Below are 17,084 nucleotides of genomic sequence, written 5' to 3' on the forward strand. Positions count from 1 at the left end.
TTTCACTCTTTCTCTTTTACTCTTTCTTCCGCCCCTCTATCGCGGCCTTTCTATCTCTCCCTCTCTTTCTGCTTCTCATTCTCTTTTGCTCTCCCTGTCTCTCGCTCCATCACTCCCTTTTTTCTCTCTCCTCCTCTCGGACACTTGATCATCCCATGCGGCAGTGCTTCCTTATAAACCCGTCGCTAATGGTTTTAGAAAAAAAAAGCGAAGAAGAGGGTGGAAAAAACGAGTGAGAGAGAGAGAGAAAAAGAGAGAGAGAGAGAAAGAGAAAGAGAGAGAGAGAGGCAGATATATATAGAGAGAAGGAGAGGGAAGGAGAGTCGACTGTTCTGTGGGCCTCCTCCTCTTAAACACATCAGCGTGCCTCCTAGGGATAATTAAGCATGCGATGTGGCTGAGTGGAGCTGAGATCACCTCCGAGGGATAGCGCCTGCTCGCCACGAAGCATCATGTGTGGCTAACTGTGTTGCTCCACTCCACTTGCAGGGGCAGAGAGACATGCGGAGAGAGAGAGCTGCCGAGAGAGAGACCGTCCTGCCGGTGCAGTATCTCTTTTCAGCTCCCTCTGTGCTCGGAAGGAGGCGTGTTAAAATGGGCTGCCTGAAACCCAATGCATTTTTTATTATTCATTCACACTGCCATGTGTGTGTACACAGCATAGTGCTTTTTTACGCTTTAGACGTTTCCAGCAATTGCCACCCCACAGTTCATTTACAGTCACTGGTGCATTGCATTTCTGAATATGAATTCTGATTTGGAGCGCTATAGTGCTGGGTGTCCCATTGCTTTGAAAAGGGTTAAGCAATGTTAAGTTGCACAATATTCCCAAAAATGGATGGCTTCCGACAGGGAGGGTGTGTTTTTGAAACTTTGGTGGTTGGTTAGTTTATTAGTTTGTTAGTTAATAGGTCTTCACATAAAGCAATGGATTTTCAATGGACTGCGTTTCCCAAAAGGACTTACGCTGTACTTAATGCCCAAGTAGTACTATGTAAGTTCACATGTAACATGCTCACATGTACCACAAGTAACTCTAAGTGGGCTGGAGAAGTCTTACTGTAAGGTGCTAAGATTGATCTTAACTAAGATTGATCTTAACTAAGATTGATCGTATATGCATTGAGAAGGTAGGAAGGTAGCATTAACTGTGTAAGTGCCTAAAATTAAAACGTGATGCAAAAGTATTTTACAGCCAGGGAAATATTTGAGTTATGTTTGATAGGCTAATACAATTGGACATAATTTAACTATGATCAATTGTAATTTGTGTGGGTATACTTCACGAACAGGAACATTTTGAGGCATCTACACACAACAAACAAGGATGCGCTGGCTACCTGAGACAAGGTGTTCACGAAAAAGGAAAGAAGGAAAGCTACCGCAGTCGGAAGACCATAGTGCTGAAACCTCATCTTACTAAAAACAAACCTTGTGTCACCGTCACCTTGTGTCCTTGAGTCGTTGCTTTGGAGCTGTGCTCAGGCGTTCATGTTCGATGATGTTTGGGAAACAGGCGAAGAAAAACGTTGGTAGAATCAATCGTTTACGTTGCACTTACTGTAAGCTTAAATTCCATCGAAACGCACCCCTTATTCATTGTTTGGCTCCTGGATTTTTTAAGTGATTATTCACCATTGCTTGCTTTCTCCAGTTTAAAGACCAGCATTTGGTTGTGTACGCTGTATTTTATTCACCAACAATAAGTAATTAAATAATTCAGTGAAGAGTTTAAAACTGCTAAAACACTATGTAAATCCTTACAAAATGCAACACTTGACATCAATACATGCATTAGATTGTAATTTATTTAGGTAGTTATGATGGCGCGCTTAACTTCACTGGTGACTTTCACCACCACAGGTGTGGACACCGCCCCTTAACTTAAGAACGATCTTGGGAGCTGTGCTCAGGCGTTCTTAGGTTACGATGGTGTTTGGGACAGGCGAAGAAAATCTAAGAATGTTAGTAGAATCAATCGTTTACGTTGCACTTAAGCTTAAATTCCGTTGTTATCGGGAAACGCACCCCTGATTCATTGTTTGGCTCCTGGATTTTTTAAGTGATTATTCACCATTGCTAGATATTTTTTATTTGTTTTTATTTGGCATCAGCTGCCTTGACGGAGGTCTGCCCTCTCTGAGAGCCACTGTATACTGACTTGGTTGGGTGAGGTTACTTTCAATATAAAAAAACATATCAGAATTCCCCATGGGTTCACTCTGATGGGACATACTTTGGATTAGTGAAGTGGTTATGGTTATAATTAGCTGTTTTCATGCCAGATAGTCCCCCCCCTCTCTTTCTTCCACCATTTCCCCCCATGATGTATTGTCTAATCCTTGTGATTTCTCACAAGCCTGTCTTCTGGCCTGCAAGTTCTTGCAGGAATTGAGGCTAGCTAGCGCTAGACAGTGTTATTTTTATTTACTTATTTATTTATTTTGCTTGGCACAGCTTCAGAGGCCCCAAATTTCCCCCCATCCCCAATCCATTGTGACAAGCTCTTCCTCCTCTCGCATCCCCACCGCCAAGCGATAGACACGAGGAGGGCCTGTTTCGCCTATGCAAGCACTTCATTATTACACATCAGCACTTGGCGTGATGCTTGTTGACTCGCCGCTCTGGTGTGTTTGTGGAAAAAAAAAGAAAGCTGCTACTGCTGCTGCTGTTGTTGTTGTTGTTGTTGCTGTTGTTTGTGTGTAGGAGCCATCCCTGGCAGCCATCTCGGACCTCATAGTTTCCGAGTGCGTGCGAGAGCGGTGGCCAAACTTACAACAAAGACGTGTTTAAAAAAAAAAAAAAGGAAAAAAGAAAAAGGGCTTTCCAGTAGCCGCCGACTCTTTATGTCCACTTGGAAGAAATAAAGGGTCTGACAGGATCATTGATCACCTTTGAGACTTTGGGGCCGAGAGAGAGAGAGAGAGAGAGAGAGAGAGAGAGAGAGAGAGAGAGAGAGAGAGAGAGAGAGAGAGAAAGGGCGGAGTGAGGATATTGTGGATTGGCAGGCCGAGTTGGCTGCCAAATGGTGAAGAAATTGTGATTAATCACTCTCAACAGCAGATAGTGTGTTCAAAGCCAAGGACAGAAGAAAGGAAACAGCGGGAGCCGCAGAGGTGCAGGACGATCGGCGGGTGCGAGTGGACCTGCCCATTGATCAGGTGAAGTAAAGATAGACCGCTCTCCGGATAAATAACACACACACACACACACACACACACACACACACACACACACACACACACACACACACACACACACACACACACACACACACACACACGGCAGAGAACAAAGTGTACCAACCCGTGAAAAGGAGAAAGAGAGAGAAAAGGGAAAAAAATCACTAGTCATCCAATGATGTTAGCCACACATGGACAAGCAAGAAGTGTAGCTGATTTGGTTTGATTTCCCTTTTGCGTGCTTATACCTGCTTTCCCCGCTTATTCCCACCTCTATTTACATGTTGGTCAGCCACTGTTTAGAATGACATGGTCTGTTAACGTGTTTAAAAATAAACATGGAAGTATTTGTGAAGCTAATATAGCATATTATAAGTAACAGCAAGTGTGTTTAAGTTCACATGTTTGCCACTCACACATGTCTAACTGTCTAACATTTTATATGACATATGGTAAGCAGTCATGAAGACAATCATTTGGGAGGCATGTATTCACACATATCTTACACGTGCTAAGAGAAATCAAGGGCCTACAAGATCCTTATTATGACTACATCAATAATAAAGGCTTTATTGGTAAAGAAGATAGAAGATACAAGTGTCTTCTATCTTGTTTACCATCAAAGACTTTCTTATTGATGTAGTCATAATAAGGATCTTGTAGGCCCTTGATTTCTCTTAACACGGGTTTTACTGTATAAGTCCCGTATGCAGTCAGCAATTATGCCATTGTCTCTTTCGCCGCATTTGGTCAGCACAGTCCAGCCTGGCTCTTCTTTCGATCAAGGGACAAAGCGTGTGTAGTAGGCCCTTGATTTCTCTTATCACGTGTTTTTAAGTCCCTTATATAGTCAGCAATTAGGCATGTATTAGTGGCTATGATGTCAACCCTAAAATAAAGTGTTACACTTTTTAAAAAAATCACTGTGTGTATGTATGTGTGTGTTCGTGTGTGCGTGCGTGTGTGTGTAGGTTGAGGCCAAGACGGTGGATGAGGAGGTTGACTTCCCTCGTCCAGAGGGTGGTGGCAGGAGCCCTCTGAAAGGCTTCTCACGCAGGCTCAGCTCCAGGAAAAGTCAACAGACGCCAACAGCACCGGCACCAGCGTCAGCGTCAAGGCCAGAGGTCAGCGGATGTTTCTGTTTCAGATAATATTTGGTCCCACTCAAAAATAATGAATTGTTGATCGATAATTTTACAAAATTTAAACTGACCAGAGCCCCAGTTTAGTCCTCTGGAAGGCTCAGGTCTGACTTGAGGCAGGACACCATTTCTTCCCTTTGATATGATTCGCCAAAGATAGTAACACTGAGCTCACTGAGACACAGAAGCTGAAAGTTTGTTTGGTTGTCTTGCTGTGATGTGTTCATGTCTTACATGCTTACTGTACACTATATGCTTCTTCCATCCAGTCCCCTGACGACAGTCGTGTGACTCCAGCGGGTGATTCTAAGCAGAGTAGTGCAAACGGAAAACCAGTGAAGACGCCAAAAAGGCCACCTGCTAGCCAGTCACCTGCACCTGTACCTGAAACGCCAGCTCTGAAGACACCAGTGAGGACACCTGCGAAGACACCAGTGAAGACACCATTTAGAGGCGGAGATAACAGGCCAACGACGCCAGTTACGCCAGATTCACCTGTGCCACTGTCGGACGCTTCGCCCTCACCAGAACCTGTAGAGGTTGCACAGGTCAGAGAACTGGGAAAGCCTTACTGTACATGTACTATTGATCGAATGCATCAAAAGGGTTAACCCTCTGAGGTCTAAGGCTTTTCAGAGGCTTTTAGGCTGCTTATATATACATATTTGGAACCTGGAAGGTCTGAGGTTTCTAATGGTGTGACTTATATGTTTCAATGACAAAAACTCACAGAATTACAGATTTGTTTTTGGAGACCAATTGCCCTCTGAAGGGCACTCGGACCTCAGAGGGTTAAGATTCCAGACATTCTACATTATTCTTCATATTCTCTCTGAACATACTGTAGCTGAAGAACCAAACCAAATGTGGCAAAAGCAGCGAAAGAGGTAATGGGTGTCACATTTGGTCAGCACAGTCCAGCCTGGTTCTTCTTTCGGGCAAGGGACAAAGCTTGTGTTTGAAACATGTTTCGGACGTGTAGACATTATGATTGGTTGCCTTTGAACCACATCAAAGCTCATTACCAAAAACGTATCTGAACCTGAACTTTTTTTTCATGCCGTCCACACCCAAAACGCCACCAGATGCTCCAAAACACCTTTGCCTCGTTTTCAATATCCAAAGTTATTTATTTGCCATTTGGATATGAACTAGCATTCCAGGCACATAGGAACTCTTAGTCCAGTGCAGGCCCTCTTAGTCAATTAATAAATAGAAAAAGACAAAAGAAATTAAAAAAGTGATTTCTAGTAGGGAAAAAAGCCTTCTGTTTTTTTGCCATCAGTCTGACTGTAGTAGTGAAGAAGCTATAAAAAATCTTGCTTTTTGTCTTATATACATAGGCAACTACATTCACCACTCTAGACACCTGTGGTGTGTATGTACAGCTATCCAAAGTTCATTTGTTTACTTGTTACTGTATAGCATTACATAGGATCTGAGCTTCTGTACAGTAGAGAAGAATATAGATTAATTTATTACATACGCTACACAGTGCAAGACTTACAGATGTATTTGTTACAATATGGTATACAGTGAAAGCTACACACTTTACTGTATAGCTTGCACCAAATTGTACATTTCACTGTACATTGTTTGGTTCCCTGGTTCCCTACTCAGTGCAATACAGTATATAGAGAACCTTTTAGATTTGACCTTACATTCACACCTCACTGCTGATGATGTGCTTGCCTTTGCTCTTTAACATCATCATCTGTCTATCTCTCTTTACATGCACGCATTGGTGATGAAAGCTCTAGCAAGGTGTTATTGTGCTCTTTCCTGGTTATAGTGCTCAGCCAGAGACAAGGCCCATTGAGGTGGAATAATCTTTAAGCTGAAATAATGCCGAAGCCCATAACATTAACCCGCAATTGCACACAACAATAGAGGTTGGATATTACAATGCTGCACAATTTTATGCACCTTTGCAATTGGTAGATATTGAGTCTTATTTAAACAATCAATAACCTGCAGCATTTTATTTAATGAAAACTATAATTCCAGACAAAAGGCCATTACAACAACCACAAGGGAATGTTTTGGCGCTGCGGTTTTTGCTGTAGTAAGCGCTTTTGTAATAAAGATGTTCTTATTGGAGTAATTATTGACTTTGGGGAGCAGTTATTACCTTGTTAAAGACCTCATCAATAGCATTATTCATTACTTATCTCATTCCGTCATATATGAACACTGCTGAATCAGAGGCCCTATAGATCGCGAGAATGGCCGTGGCCATAATAGACAGTCATAATCCCCCACCACATCATCCCCCCAGCGCTCCCATTCAGATCCAGCTAATTGGTAGAGTCGTCTTGGGCGCTCAGAACAGTTTGATTTACACTGTCATATGAGAGAGCCGTTTACAGCTGTGACGCTCTTGACTTGTTTAATTCGTCCTTAACACGTTTCGAGCTAATCAAGCTGCATGCACACTTCACATTGGTACAGAATATTAACCCCCCCAACCTTTGTGTTGGCTCTTGCATCCGTACACAGTAAATAAATACTCTCTGCTTATTCGGCCATTGCAAGACCTCTGTAATCCATTACCAGTGTTTATTCCGCATCATAATGGCACATTAAATGTCTTATGAATGGATTCCGCTTCTCGTGCTGTGGTGGTGGTTGTAAGGGTGTGTCATAACATGCTTGGATTGCTGTGTTTACTAGTGTTGTAATTTCTCCCTTAAAGGAATGGTAGCATGCTTAAGAATCTCAATGAAAAATACTAACCGACAGCAGCATAGTTTTTGTGTTTTTTTTCATCAGGTGTTATGTACTCATTTATTCTCATTTAATGAGTAAACATACAATAGCTTACTTTATATTGTCATATACACAAAATTCATTATTATTTTTTAATGATGTGTAACTTCAAAGTGAGAAAAACAAGAAGTGAGAGTGGTGTGTAGGCTCCATTGATGGACAGACAGCGTAGATAGAGGAAGAGATTGCTGGCGTTGTGGACCATCTGGAGTGTTCCTCTTGATGTATCACTGCTTCATGTTCTTTATGCCTGAACAGTAAATTGTGCCCAGGATTAGCTGTTGTGTCGCTCAGACCCTCTGCTACAGCATCCTCCTCCTGTCCTCTCCCCCGCCCCCCTATCCCCGTCTCCTGTAATGAATGCTAATGGCTGATAGCTCACTTTCATGCCGTGAATCATACTCCAGCTGAAATTGAATAAAATTGGCCCTTACCAGAGACATACTTTGGGAGACACTCTCATTATTTAAATCAATGGTTGTGTGCTTCGCGTGGCTCAGTTCAAACGACAGGCTCCTTGAGCCGAAAAATAATTGAAACGTGATTTCTGCAGTAGTGGCCGGTTAGGCCCATCTCTTAATTGGGAAACGGAGGCAGATTGGCTCTGTGATGTAGGAGCTTGGCCATAATGACTAAGACTCACAGACAGTGGCAAGCCAACCAGGAGAGCTGGCCGAGCAGAGATTAAAAGCAAACAGAGCAGCATAGCGCGTGTGATCAATTGCACATGTTTGTTACCGGGGGTGAAGAGTATGATAATTGGCAGGAGAAAACCTGTGGGGGCCTCAGCAATATAGCGTCAGGCTTACATTCAGATAAAATGGATATAAATCTGTTTATATCCTCAGCTTATCTGAATGATAGACTGTTGCTTTGTCCTCATGTTTTACGCCTAAGGACAAGAGACAGCAGTGAAGGGGGAACATAATGTACAAGGGTAGCAATGTGTGCATCCCTGCGTAATTCTCTGTTCATGGAGGCGGTTTGTTTTGATTTTAATAATATTGGCTTACTTATCAGTCAGTCAGCTAAGCATTTCTCTTAATTAATATTGTTAGATATGCCAATGTGACCAGGGAGGTTTGATCAATCGCCTTCCTCTTCCGCAGAATTTTGTGATAAAAATCAAATAGTTATCGATCGGGCCATTGATCCCCTCCCTTTTTGCCAATGCAGTATCTGTTCATTTATCTTCTGCTGTTTTCTGGCTACCAGTCTCCCAGCTTAGGTTAGCTGTTTCCAAGCCCCCCCCGCTCACACGCAAGGTCAACTATAATCAACCCCAGACGATGTCACTTGCTTCTGCAGCAGAAGCAGAAGCCCTCCTCCTGGCTTTTAGTCTCCCTGCAATATACCATTCAATTACTGTTTATTATCTGGTGGCTAGTCATTAATCAGAGTGAGATGTTCTGGGATTCCTCACCGGGCCATTGAACCACTTACAAAAACAGAGGTTTATTATCTTAGTTCCGCGGCCACAGCACAGACGCTGCAATGCTGCCGTGTTAAAATGTGGTGCACTGCACAGGACCTGCTGCACTACTGTGTGTTTTTTATTTTCAGCAGGGCCATGCCACACAACCACTCTCCACTACCTCCATTTCTCCCCTGTCCCCACCAGCCACCATGACCACCACCATTCCAACCCGTTAGGTCCCATTCACCCTGATGCATGACATCGCTCTCCGTTTCCAAGAAAATTAATGTGTGCAAATGTGTTTTTCTTTTTCTTCCTGTTAAAGCCTGCTGGCATGGTCCATATTATGTTGAGGATCAGATAGAGTTACCGCAGCGATGCTTTGCATTTACCCGTAGCCATTAGATTATGCTTGAGCCATTAAGGACTGAGCTAATAGAGGGCCTCTCTCTGTGACACACTGCAGTAAATATGTAAATCACAGGCCTGGAAAAAAAAAAGTTGGTAGCTTGCTCCGCTCTGTCAGTGCTTCTTTGAATTTCCCAAATGACATGAGCGTTCTATTTACCCAAGGCCTTAATGGGAGTGCTAAAAATGCTGTTTAAAGAGCCGCGCAAATGGGCCTAGTTCAAAGCGGCACATTCTGATTTATGTTCTAGGGGCCGAAAGTGGAGAGGCGAGCGTCAAAGCTGTTTGGAATACGGACACGGATGTCCAAGCTCTTCAAGGGTGAGTTCTCATCAAAAGACGCTGTGGCATTGCGGGCCCAAAAAATGTTCCCGCAGACCCAGCCGAACACGATACACACATAAAGAAACCACTAATACACTCCGTGTTACCGGCTTCCCTCCCATGTCACTAGATCCGCATGTGCAGGGCTAACATCTGGCAGAGCTTCCATACATTATAAATACCATCTGTCTTGAAGGTTACCTTTCCATCCCTGTGTCTTGCTTTATTATTAAGTACACCTGTATGCTATGTCTTAGGGTATTCCACTCGCTGCAGCAAGACTTGCTCCTTTCAAACTGTGTGCTCTCTCTATTTTTCATGAACCTGCTTGCAGAAAAATATGAAAGAGACTGGTTTGGAGGCTCTCGGTTTTTCCATTTGTGCCAAACAACACAAACGCATGGAGAAAGATTGTGATGTTTTGAATGTGATCCTGTAAAGACACGAATTTGTGAATACCGGTATACTGGGAGGAAACATAGTATTGCCGAGCGGTGTGACTAGAATGCCGGAGACGCAATTTACTCTAACAGGTTACAAAGAACAAGGTGTTTTGAGGGACGGAGGGGGGCTCTGCCAATCTCCGTGTCTGAATTCCACTGGGTGACTTAAGTGAGAGGGATGGGGGTTATTACTGCAACTAAGCCATGGCTTTCTTTTTTTCCTTTTGGTTGGACATCAGAACCAATCCTGTAGCCCACACTCTCAGCAGGCGTCTCCATTATATTGGAGCTATCGTATGGTGCCAAAGGCAAAATTTATATTCAACACCTCGTCACAACTGCATTTCAGCTTGGCTTGTTGGCACCCTTGTGAATATTGAGCTGGGCCAAAGTCTGTCACGCCAAATCCTCCATTTTAGGAAGTTGATTTAGCAGAGAGACAGAGAGTTTTACATTTTGAATGCTTGCTGTACAGGGCGCTGTCTATGCAATCTCTCACTGTATCATTCAGCCAGCCACATTGTTGTGCTTCAGGCGCATATTGGCTTGCTTCTTCTTCTTATCTGATGCATGTTCATCTCCGATTTTTGTATTCTGGCAGTGCTCCTGAATCAATTTTAATGAATATGCTCTGTATGTTTACCATGGAGCAGAGTGATGAAGTCCACAGGGTATGGCTGGCTATCCATCTGAATATTCACCAAGCGTCTACGTACTGTGGGGTCTGCACTGAAGGAGTATCTAAGATGATGGCACTATTACACTCCCATATGTCTGGTGGAAGGTGGCAGTAGTGCGGGGGCACCTAAATGCTGTCTTACCACACAAAGGAACGGGGTGTTGTGCTAGATCACTATTTATTTTATTTGACAGCACAATTGATCACCACTAATACCATTGATTCAAGACATATTTTGAGGCAAACAGAGAATCTTTAACTTAGGGCAGAAGGAAAAAAAATAGAATATAAGGCTAACGTCTGTTTTTCATCAAGATGTATACCACCAAGCCAAATGGCGCTTTTCCAGTAGGTGGAAACAGAAAATCTGTCAGATATCTGTTCTTTGTTTAAGTTTGATTTGAAAAGGGCCACTCGTCATCGAAAGCTCTCCTTCAAATGTTATTGAAAAATACGAACAACAAGCTTGTAATTTATGGTAACTGTTAGTGGCGTCTACTGTGAGTTGTAAACCATTATGATTGATCTCAGACATGAAGATGTGTTCAGTCACGTCAGCCCGTTCAGCAGCCCGGCCCAGCTCTGTCCTGCCTGCACACATCGACATCACACACACATATAGTATACTGCAGCGAACCTGCAGCAGGGGTAGCCAGCCAGCCCTGTCATGTTAAATTATACTGCACACAACTTAATGAACAATGAATTCCCGGCTTCTCCATGGGGGATCATACCTGAGTGATGACCTTTACGGAAGCCTGATTTTTACTTTTATTTAAATGTAAATTATCTGTGTGCGCCAACGACATCAGTCTTAAAGATGGGATATTTATCGAGGGGTGGTAGTGACGTTACGCTGATGCTGCTCGTGGTGGTGGTGGTGGAGGAGGAGGTGGAGGGGGGGGGGTCATTGCTTCTGTTGGTGGTGTGAACTACTGGATATTTCATGGCTGTGCTTTCATAACTGATTCTGCTTGTGTTCCAGACAAAAACAAAAAGACAACATCTGCCCCTGAACCAGATGCTCTGAAGCCAGAGGTATGTCCAACGCTGTCAGCAGTTGTTAAGTTTGGACTGTATATTTTATAAGTGCTTTATACATTTTACAATGTGGTCTATGCGGAGTGGTTATGCTGCTCTAGAACGGGGGTGTCTTCACCACTGAACCTCATCCTTGACATATATAATACAGTACGTATTACTCATGCTTGAATCATCAGCTCCAGTACATTTCATGTGACAGTGCTTTTGAAATTGGGCTCCAGCACCAGTGCAAATAATATCCTTGTGGATCTGTGAAAAACCCACGAGAGAGAAGACATTTGTTAAGTATGACAAAGTTCAGTATTGCGCGTTTTATGTCCGCCCATTTATCATTCGCATGACACTGTTCGCCCCTCAAAGCTGCCGCCGCGCACCAGCAGCCGTTAGCTCCCGACGTGGAGGAGAGATAATACGTTCCAAAGACACCGCATGGAGAATCTGCCATTGTGATGAGCGCAGAGGCGAGGCGAGCCGTCGTCTTCGTGTGATCTCCCGGCTGCCGGGCCTGATGATGGAGGCCCTGTGAAGTGCAGCAGTGCCCAGTTATGCATTAGCTTTGATTGCCAGTTTGCTCTGTTCGCCGCGAGCTTTGAACCCGCGTCTCGCAGATGAAAGCCCGAGTTGTCCAGTGTGTCCACTCATGCTGCGGCTCCAGGCACCATCAGGGCCTTCAAGACTCTCATCACAGGCTGTGGGGAGGAACATTATGTATAATTTATCATACAATGCCTCTCAGATGGCCCATTTCTGCTCCATTTTAATTCGATGCCATTTCTCTACTTCTCATGTTGACAGAATCAATGATCGACCTATTTTCACAAGGTAGGACTTTGTTGCATTTTATGCACTTTGATATTGGCACCCCCTTGCAGCTCTGAGTGCATCACCAACACCAGCGGTTTGCTTCTCCTCCACACAGGGTTTAAGACAGACTGGCCCCGTCACAAGTCGCAACATGGACAGCAACCCTCCACACCCCCACACCCCCTATCCCGACTCCAAGAGATACCCCCTTGCGCAAGATGAAACTGTTTTAAATGAAATAAAAATGTCTGCATCTTGACAGCCCCGCAGTGAATATATAGCCTCTTATTTCAAGAATATATTGCATAATTATGCATTGTTATGAATATTACATGGGGCCTCACAGTGTGCGCGTGGTTAGTTGCCTAATTGCAGGGATTAATTATTAAGAAGCAAAGGTCTTGAGTGGGCTGCAGAGTAGCACTTTTGATGAATTATTTTTTGTAGTTTTTCTGATGAATTATTTTGGGGGGTGGGGTGAAATGGTGTGTGTGTGTGTGGGGGTGCTTTTACCACATCAGCATGCAGAGTGCACAGCGGAACTTCTCCTGAGACCAACTTGTCACCCCCAGAAAAATAACTACTATGATTAAAACCAGTACAATCAATTAATAACTCACTGATATTGGAGCGGATCAAAAAAAAATTACAAACGGCGCTCGCGGCCATAGTTGTTCAAGGCACCGAGGCAGGAAGATTTGTTAAACAGGGGGCCATCATTGACCCCTCAGGTCAGACTTTTAATTCTTTCCCTTTTTTTAAAGTTAACTTCATAACATGCGGAGCAAATGCAAAAACAAAGCAGCGCAGCGAGAACCCCCACTGGTGTAATTATGCTCCTTCACTATGTTAATCAGCCATGTATAGAAGGACAACAGCTGGCCTTTGAGGAAGTTTGTGTTTATTAAAAATACCTTTGATAAAGTGTTGAGCACAGTTAGCCGCAGAATCTAAGGTCTTTTGAAGTCTCTGTATATATACGAGTTCTTAGATTTTTGTAGAAAAAAAATATTATTTATGAAGTGGTTTGGAATCGTTTTGGAATACCAACAGGTACACAACTATAATTGTGCTGTCAGTGAATAATAAATGTGATATGGTGAATAAATAAAATATCCATCAACCTGAATTTGTACGTACATCCAGATTACTCTTGGGTAGTAAGGTCTTGACTGTTGAAATGGAGGTTTAATCGGTGGGCAATCTTGTTTGTAAGCATCTACTTACATACAGGTTGAGGATCTCTTCACCTGTAACATTGGATAAAAAACAGTGACATCCCACGATGAAGTCATGATCCATGAACCCAAAACTGGACTGGAGTGGAAAATTTGTACTCCCACGACATTGACAGTGAACCACAGTTTCAAGCAGCAATACAGCATCAAAGTAAATATAATGTTTGGTATTGTGCTGCTTTCACACATAATCAAGCCCATGTAAATAAACCCCCGATGTCTCCTTGTAAAGCGTGTGTGGCTTGCGCAATGCCCAATCAGGGCGGGGTGTGGGGAATTGTCACAGCGGCTTCCTGGCCCAAATGAAGATGCTCAATAGCCTCTCCACCACCACTTATTCATGTAATGGCCAATCCACCACTCATAATGCGGCATAATGGAGGTGTTTTTCCCTCTCTGCATGCACTATGTTGTCTGGCCCTGTACAGGTGCTACAGTACATTTGCCTCAGTCTGTACTGAAGGTGATGCAGTGCCCCATGTCTTACAGTACTGGAAACATGAAACACATTAGCTCTGCTTTGCATGCTGTTATGGGTAATAAGCTTCATAATTTGTAACCATGGCGATTAAGGCGAAGCGTATTTAGGCCATGGGAATTATTCTGACGGTGCTTCAAGTCATAATAACACGTGCAATTAGTCATGTGTTCATGTAAATGTTTTTTTTTTTTTTTTACATAATAGCAAATTGTGACAAAGTGACATTGCCAGTTGTGGCTATACTCTGACAGCCATACTAACAAGCTTGGCTCTCTGCCGTTGTATTCAAAATGCATGTTTGGTGCCAAAGAGAGGCATTTTGAGCAGTGTCCACTGTATACTGTATAAGCCATGTGAAGCACCCCCAAGCCAGGCCAACGCAGTGTGTGGCACCCCTGGGATGGGTGAAATATGAATGGGGCATTACATGGGTGAAGTTGGTGGAAGAGGAGGAACATCCTGAATGTGCTTTTCCAAGGTCAATGCAGTGTGAAGTAGTGCTATCTGTAAGGTTGTTGATATGCCTATTGACTGCCATACAACCAGGTTTGGTTCTTTTGAAATTGCAGTCAAAGTGTGTTTGGTGCCCAGTAGTGGTTTGATGCCCAGTAGTAGTGACCTCCCTTCTCAACATTTATTTGATACCAAAGGTAAATGGATGAAGTAAGACTAAAGACTTTTAAAATGTTGTCTGTACAGTACAACAAAATGAAACAGTAAGGCCCCTGAGGTAAGAGTTAAAGTGATCATTAGTATAAGTACAGTGTATCGGCCTTTTCCAATTTTCCAAAGTTCCAACTTAAAGGCCGTGGGTGGCGTGGGTTCAGTTCAAAGTTTACGCACAAACACAGGTTTCCAAAAAAGGGGTCTTGTTTATTCCAACGAAAAAGTCTTCATTTTCAACAAAGGTTCCATTTTCCAATATCCAAATTCTTATGTGTTAAATGGTAAAATCTTTATATCGCACCAAAACCATGCCACGCCGCCCGACATTGATTCTAAGACAAAATTAGAGTGGCGGGCGTGACCTAAATACCTGCACCTGCGCTTGGGTAGGCGTCTCCAAAATTACCTAACTGGGTGCGCTTAAGAAAAAACAGAAATGGCCATGACATTCCGGCCCCTAATTCTTGAAAAACAAGCAATTACAAATCTATATACAATATATACACAAGTTAATGGCCATTACAAGTACAGTGATAAATGTAAGCTTACATATAATTCAGTGCTATTTACATATGTACATACAATATTTGCAATTCAGGTTTCAAACATTTTTTTGTGTTTTTTTTGCAGTGGCAATAAAGTTCATATTCAAATTCAAGTGGTTTTCAGTTCATAAACAAAGTCTTTCTTTGGGTTGTAAACGCACACCGTTTGAGGTGCGTACGGCAGACAATAGACAACTTGAAAAAGAAGGGTCGTCGCACACTCAGAACTTCATGCAGTTATTTAATTTCGACAAACGTTTCGGCTTACGCCTTCATCAGGGTCATCTTACTCGGGTAAGATGACCCTGATGAAGGCGTAAGCCGAAACGTTGGTCGAAATTAAATAACTGCATGAAGTTCTGAGTGTGCGACGACCCTTCTTTTTCAGTTCATAAACAAAAAAAAACGTCTTCTTCTTCTTCTTCTTCTTCTTCTTCTTGAAAGGAAAAAAGGCTCAGAGTGTATGCAATGGTCTGTGTGCATGTTTTCTGTGTACTTATGGACTGCGTGCATGTTTTCAGCAAAAAAGGTTGTGACGCCTATTGCATCACACAGACTAAGTCAGTGAGTGAGCATCTGTAAATGTGTAGAGTCAGAGGTTCCAGAACATGACTCCATTCAGTATTGCCCCTTAAACTACCCCCACCAGGAGGCAGATCTTGTTGATGGGCTTTTCCAGCTCGTTGGTCTGTGTCTTCACACGGATCCGTGGAACGCACCCCTTGGAGTCGGCCATGGTGTTGATGATGCGTCCAATGGGCCACGTACCTCTGGGTGCAGAGTTCTCCACCACGAGCACGACGTCACCGACTGCAAAGTCTTTGTGAACCTTGTTCCACTTCTGCCACCTTTGCAGTTGAGGGAGGTACTCGTTCGCCCACCTCCTCCAGAAGAGGTCACCGATGTATTCTTGGACTTGGCCTCTGCGGCAGATGAACCTCCTGATGGCGTTTATACAGGAATCTGCATTGAGAAAAAGCACCACCTCCAGGTGTACTGCGCGACAGGTTAGGCAAGTGCAAAGTGCTCCATGTCTTTTGACTAGGCTTCTGCCTTTCTTTACTTCTATTGGCCCAAAATAATCTAGGCCCACATGAGTGAATGGTGAGGAATCAGCTGACACTCTGACAACAGGAAGATCAGACATGTTCTGCTCACCTGGTCTTTGGTGCTGCTTTCTTCGGCATATCACACGCTCACTGATGATCTTTCTGGCGCCTGCTTTTGCATGAGGAATCCAGTACTGCCGTCGTAGGGTGGAGAGCACATGATTTCTTCCCCTGTGACCAACTTTATTGTGCATATGTTGAAGAATGAGCTTTGAGACATGACTTTCTTTTGGCAGTATTGCAGGGTGTGTTTCCACAGGTAAAGCGGACCTGCTCAGCCTACCACCAACTCTCAGCACATCATCAGTGGCAATGGGGTCAGAGTTGTACAGTGGACTGGATTTCTCCACACCACCAGATTTCAGAGCAGCCAATTCACTGGAGTAGTGTTTCCTTTCCACAAAGCGCACTATCGCCTCCTCTGCTAAGAGCAGGTCATCGACTGTGAGTGGTAAGTATTTTGTTTTCTTTTCTTGTTTGACAGAAGTTTGATCTCCACATTGTGCATTTTCTTTTATCTTTAGCCTTAGCTTTTCTTTCAGTTTCAAAATCCATGCTACAGCTCTTTTGAGCTTTGTCCAATTAGAAAAGTACATTAGCAGTTTAGTGGTGGGACATACCTCTTCAGCCTGAGCTGTGAAGGAAAGGGCCTCCTTTCTCACCTCTGGGACAGCGTCCAGATGCGGTGAAGCTTCGTCCATGCTTGCATGCCACTCGTGCTCAGCTTTTACAGGTTGAGCTCCAACTGTTTTGCCAGCATCCTGTTCCGGCACACAGTAATGACTGCTGCAGCCGGATGCAGGTATGGTATGGTGACTTGTTTGAGTGGCGCC

The 17,084-nt window shown here is 43.6% G+C and overlaps 1 protein-coding gene across 4 annotated transcripts in view; it reads left to right on the top strand.

Annotated features, from left to right (window-relative positions):
- The window catches only part of LOC134435241 (doublecortin domain-containing protein 2), a 145,263-nt gene that overhangs the window by 11,528 nt on the left and 116,651 nt on the right, over positions 1-17,084 (top strand). For 2 of the 4 annotated variants that reach the window (XM_063184116.1, XM_063184119.1), the window contains exons 8-12: positions 3,061-3,161; positions 4,154-4,306; positions 4,594-4,872; positions 9,170-9,239; positions 11,350-11,402. In XM_063184116.1, coding sequence (XP_063040186.1) covers positions 3,061-3,161; positions 4,154-4,306; positions 4,594-4,872; positions 9,170-9,239; positions 11,350-11,402 — 656 coding nt within the window. Of the gene's footprint in view, positions 1-3,060; positions 3,162-4,153; positions 4,307-4,593; positions 4,873-9,169; positions 9,240-11,349; positions 11,403-12,203; positions 12,231-12,327; positions 12,474-17,084 lie in introns of those variants that run through there. The other 2 variants (XM_063184118.1, XM_063184117.1) reach the window with 2 other exon arrangements.

Source organism: Engraulis encrasicolus, chromosome 19, assembly GCF_034702125.1.
Source record: "Engraulis encrasicolus isolate BLACKSEA-1 chromosome 19, IST_EnEncr_1.0, whole genome shotgun sequence".
NCBI classification, from domain to species: domain Eukaryota; kingdom Metazoa; phylum Chordata; class Actinopteri; order Clupeiformes; family Engraulidae; genus Engraulis; species Engraulis encrasicolus.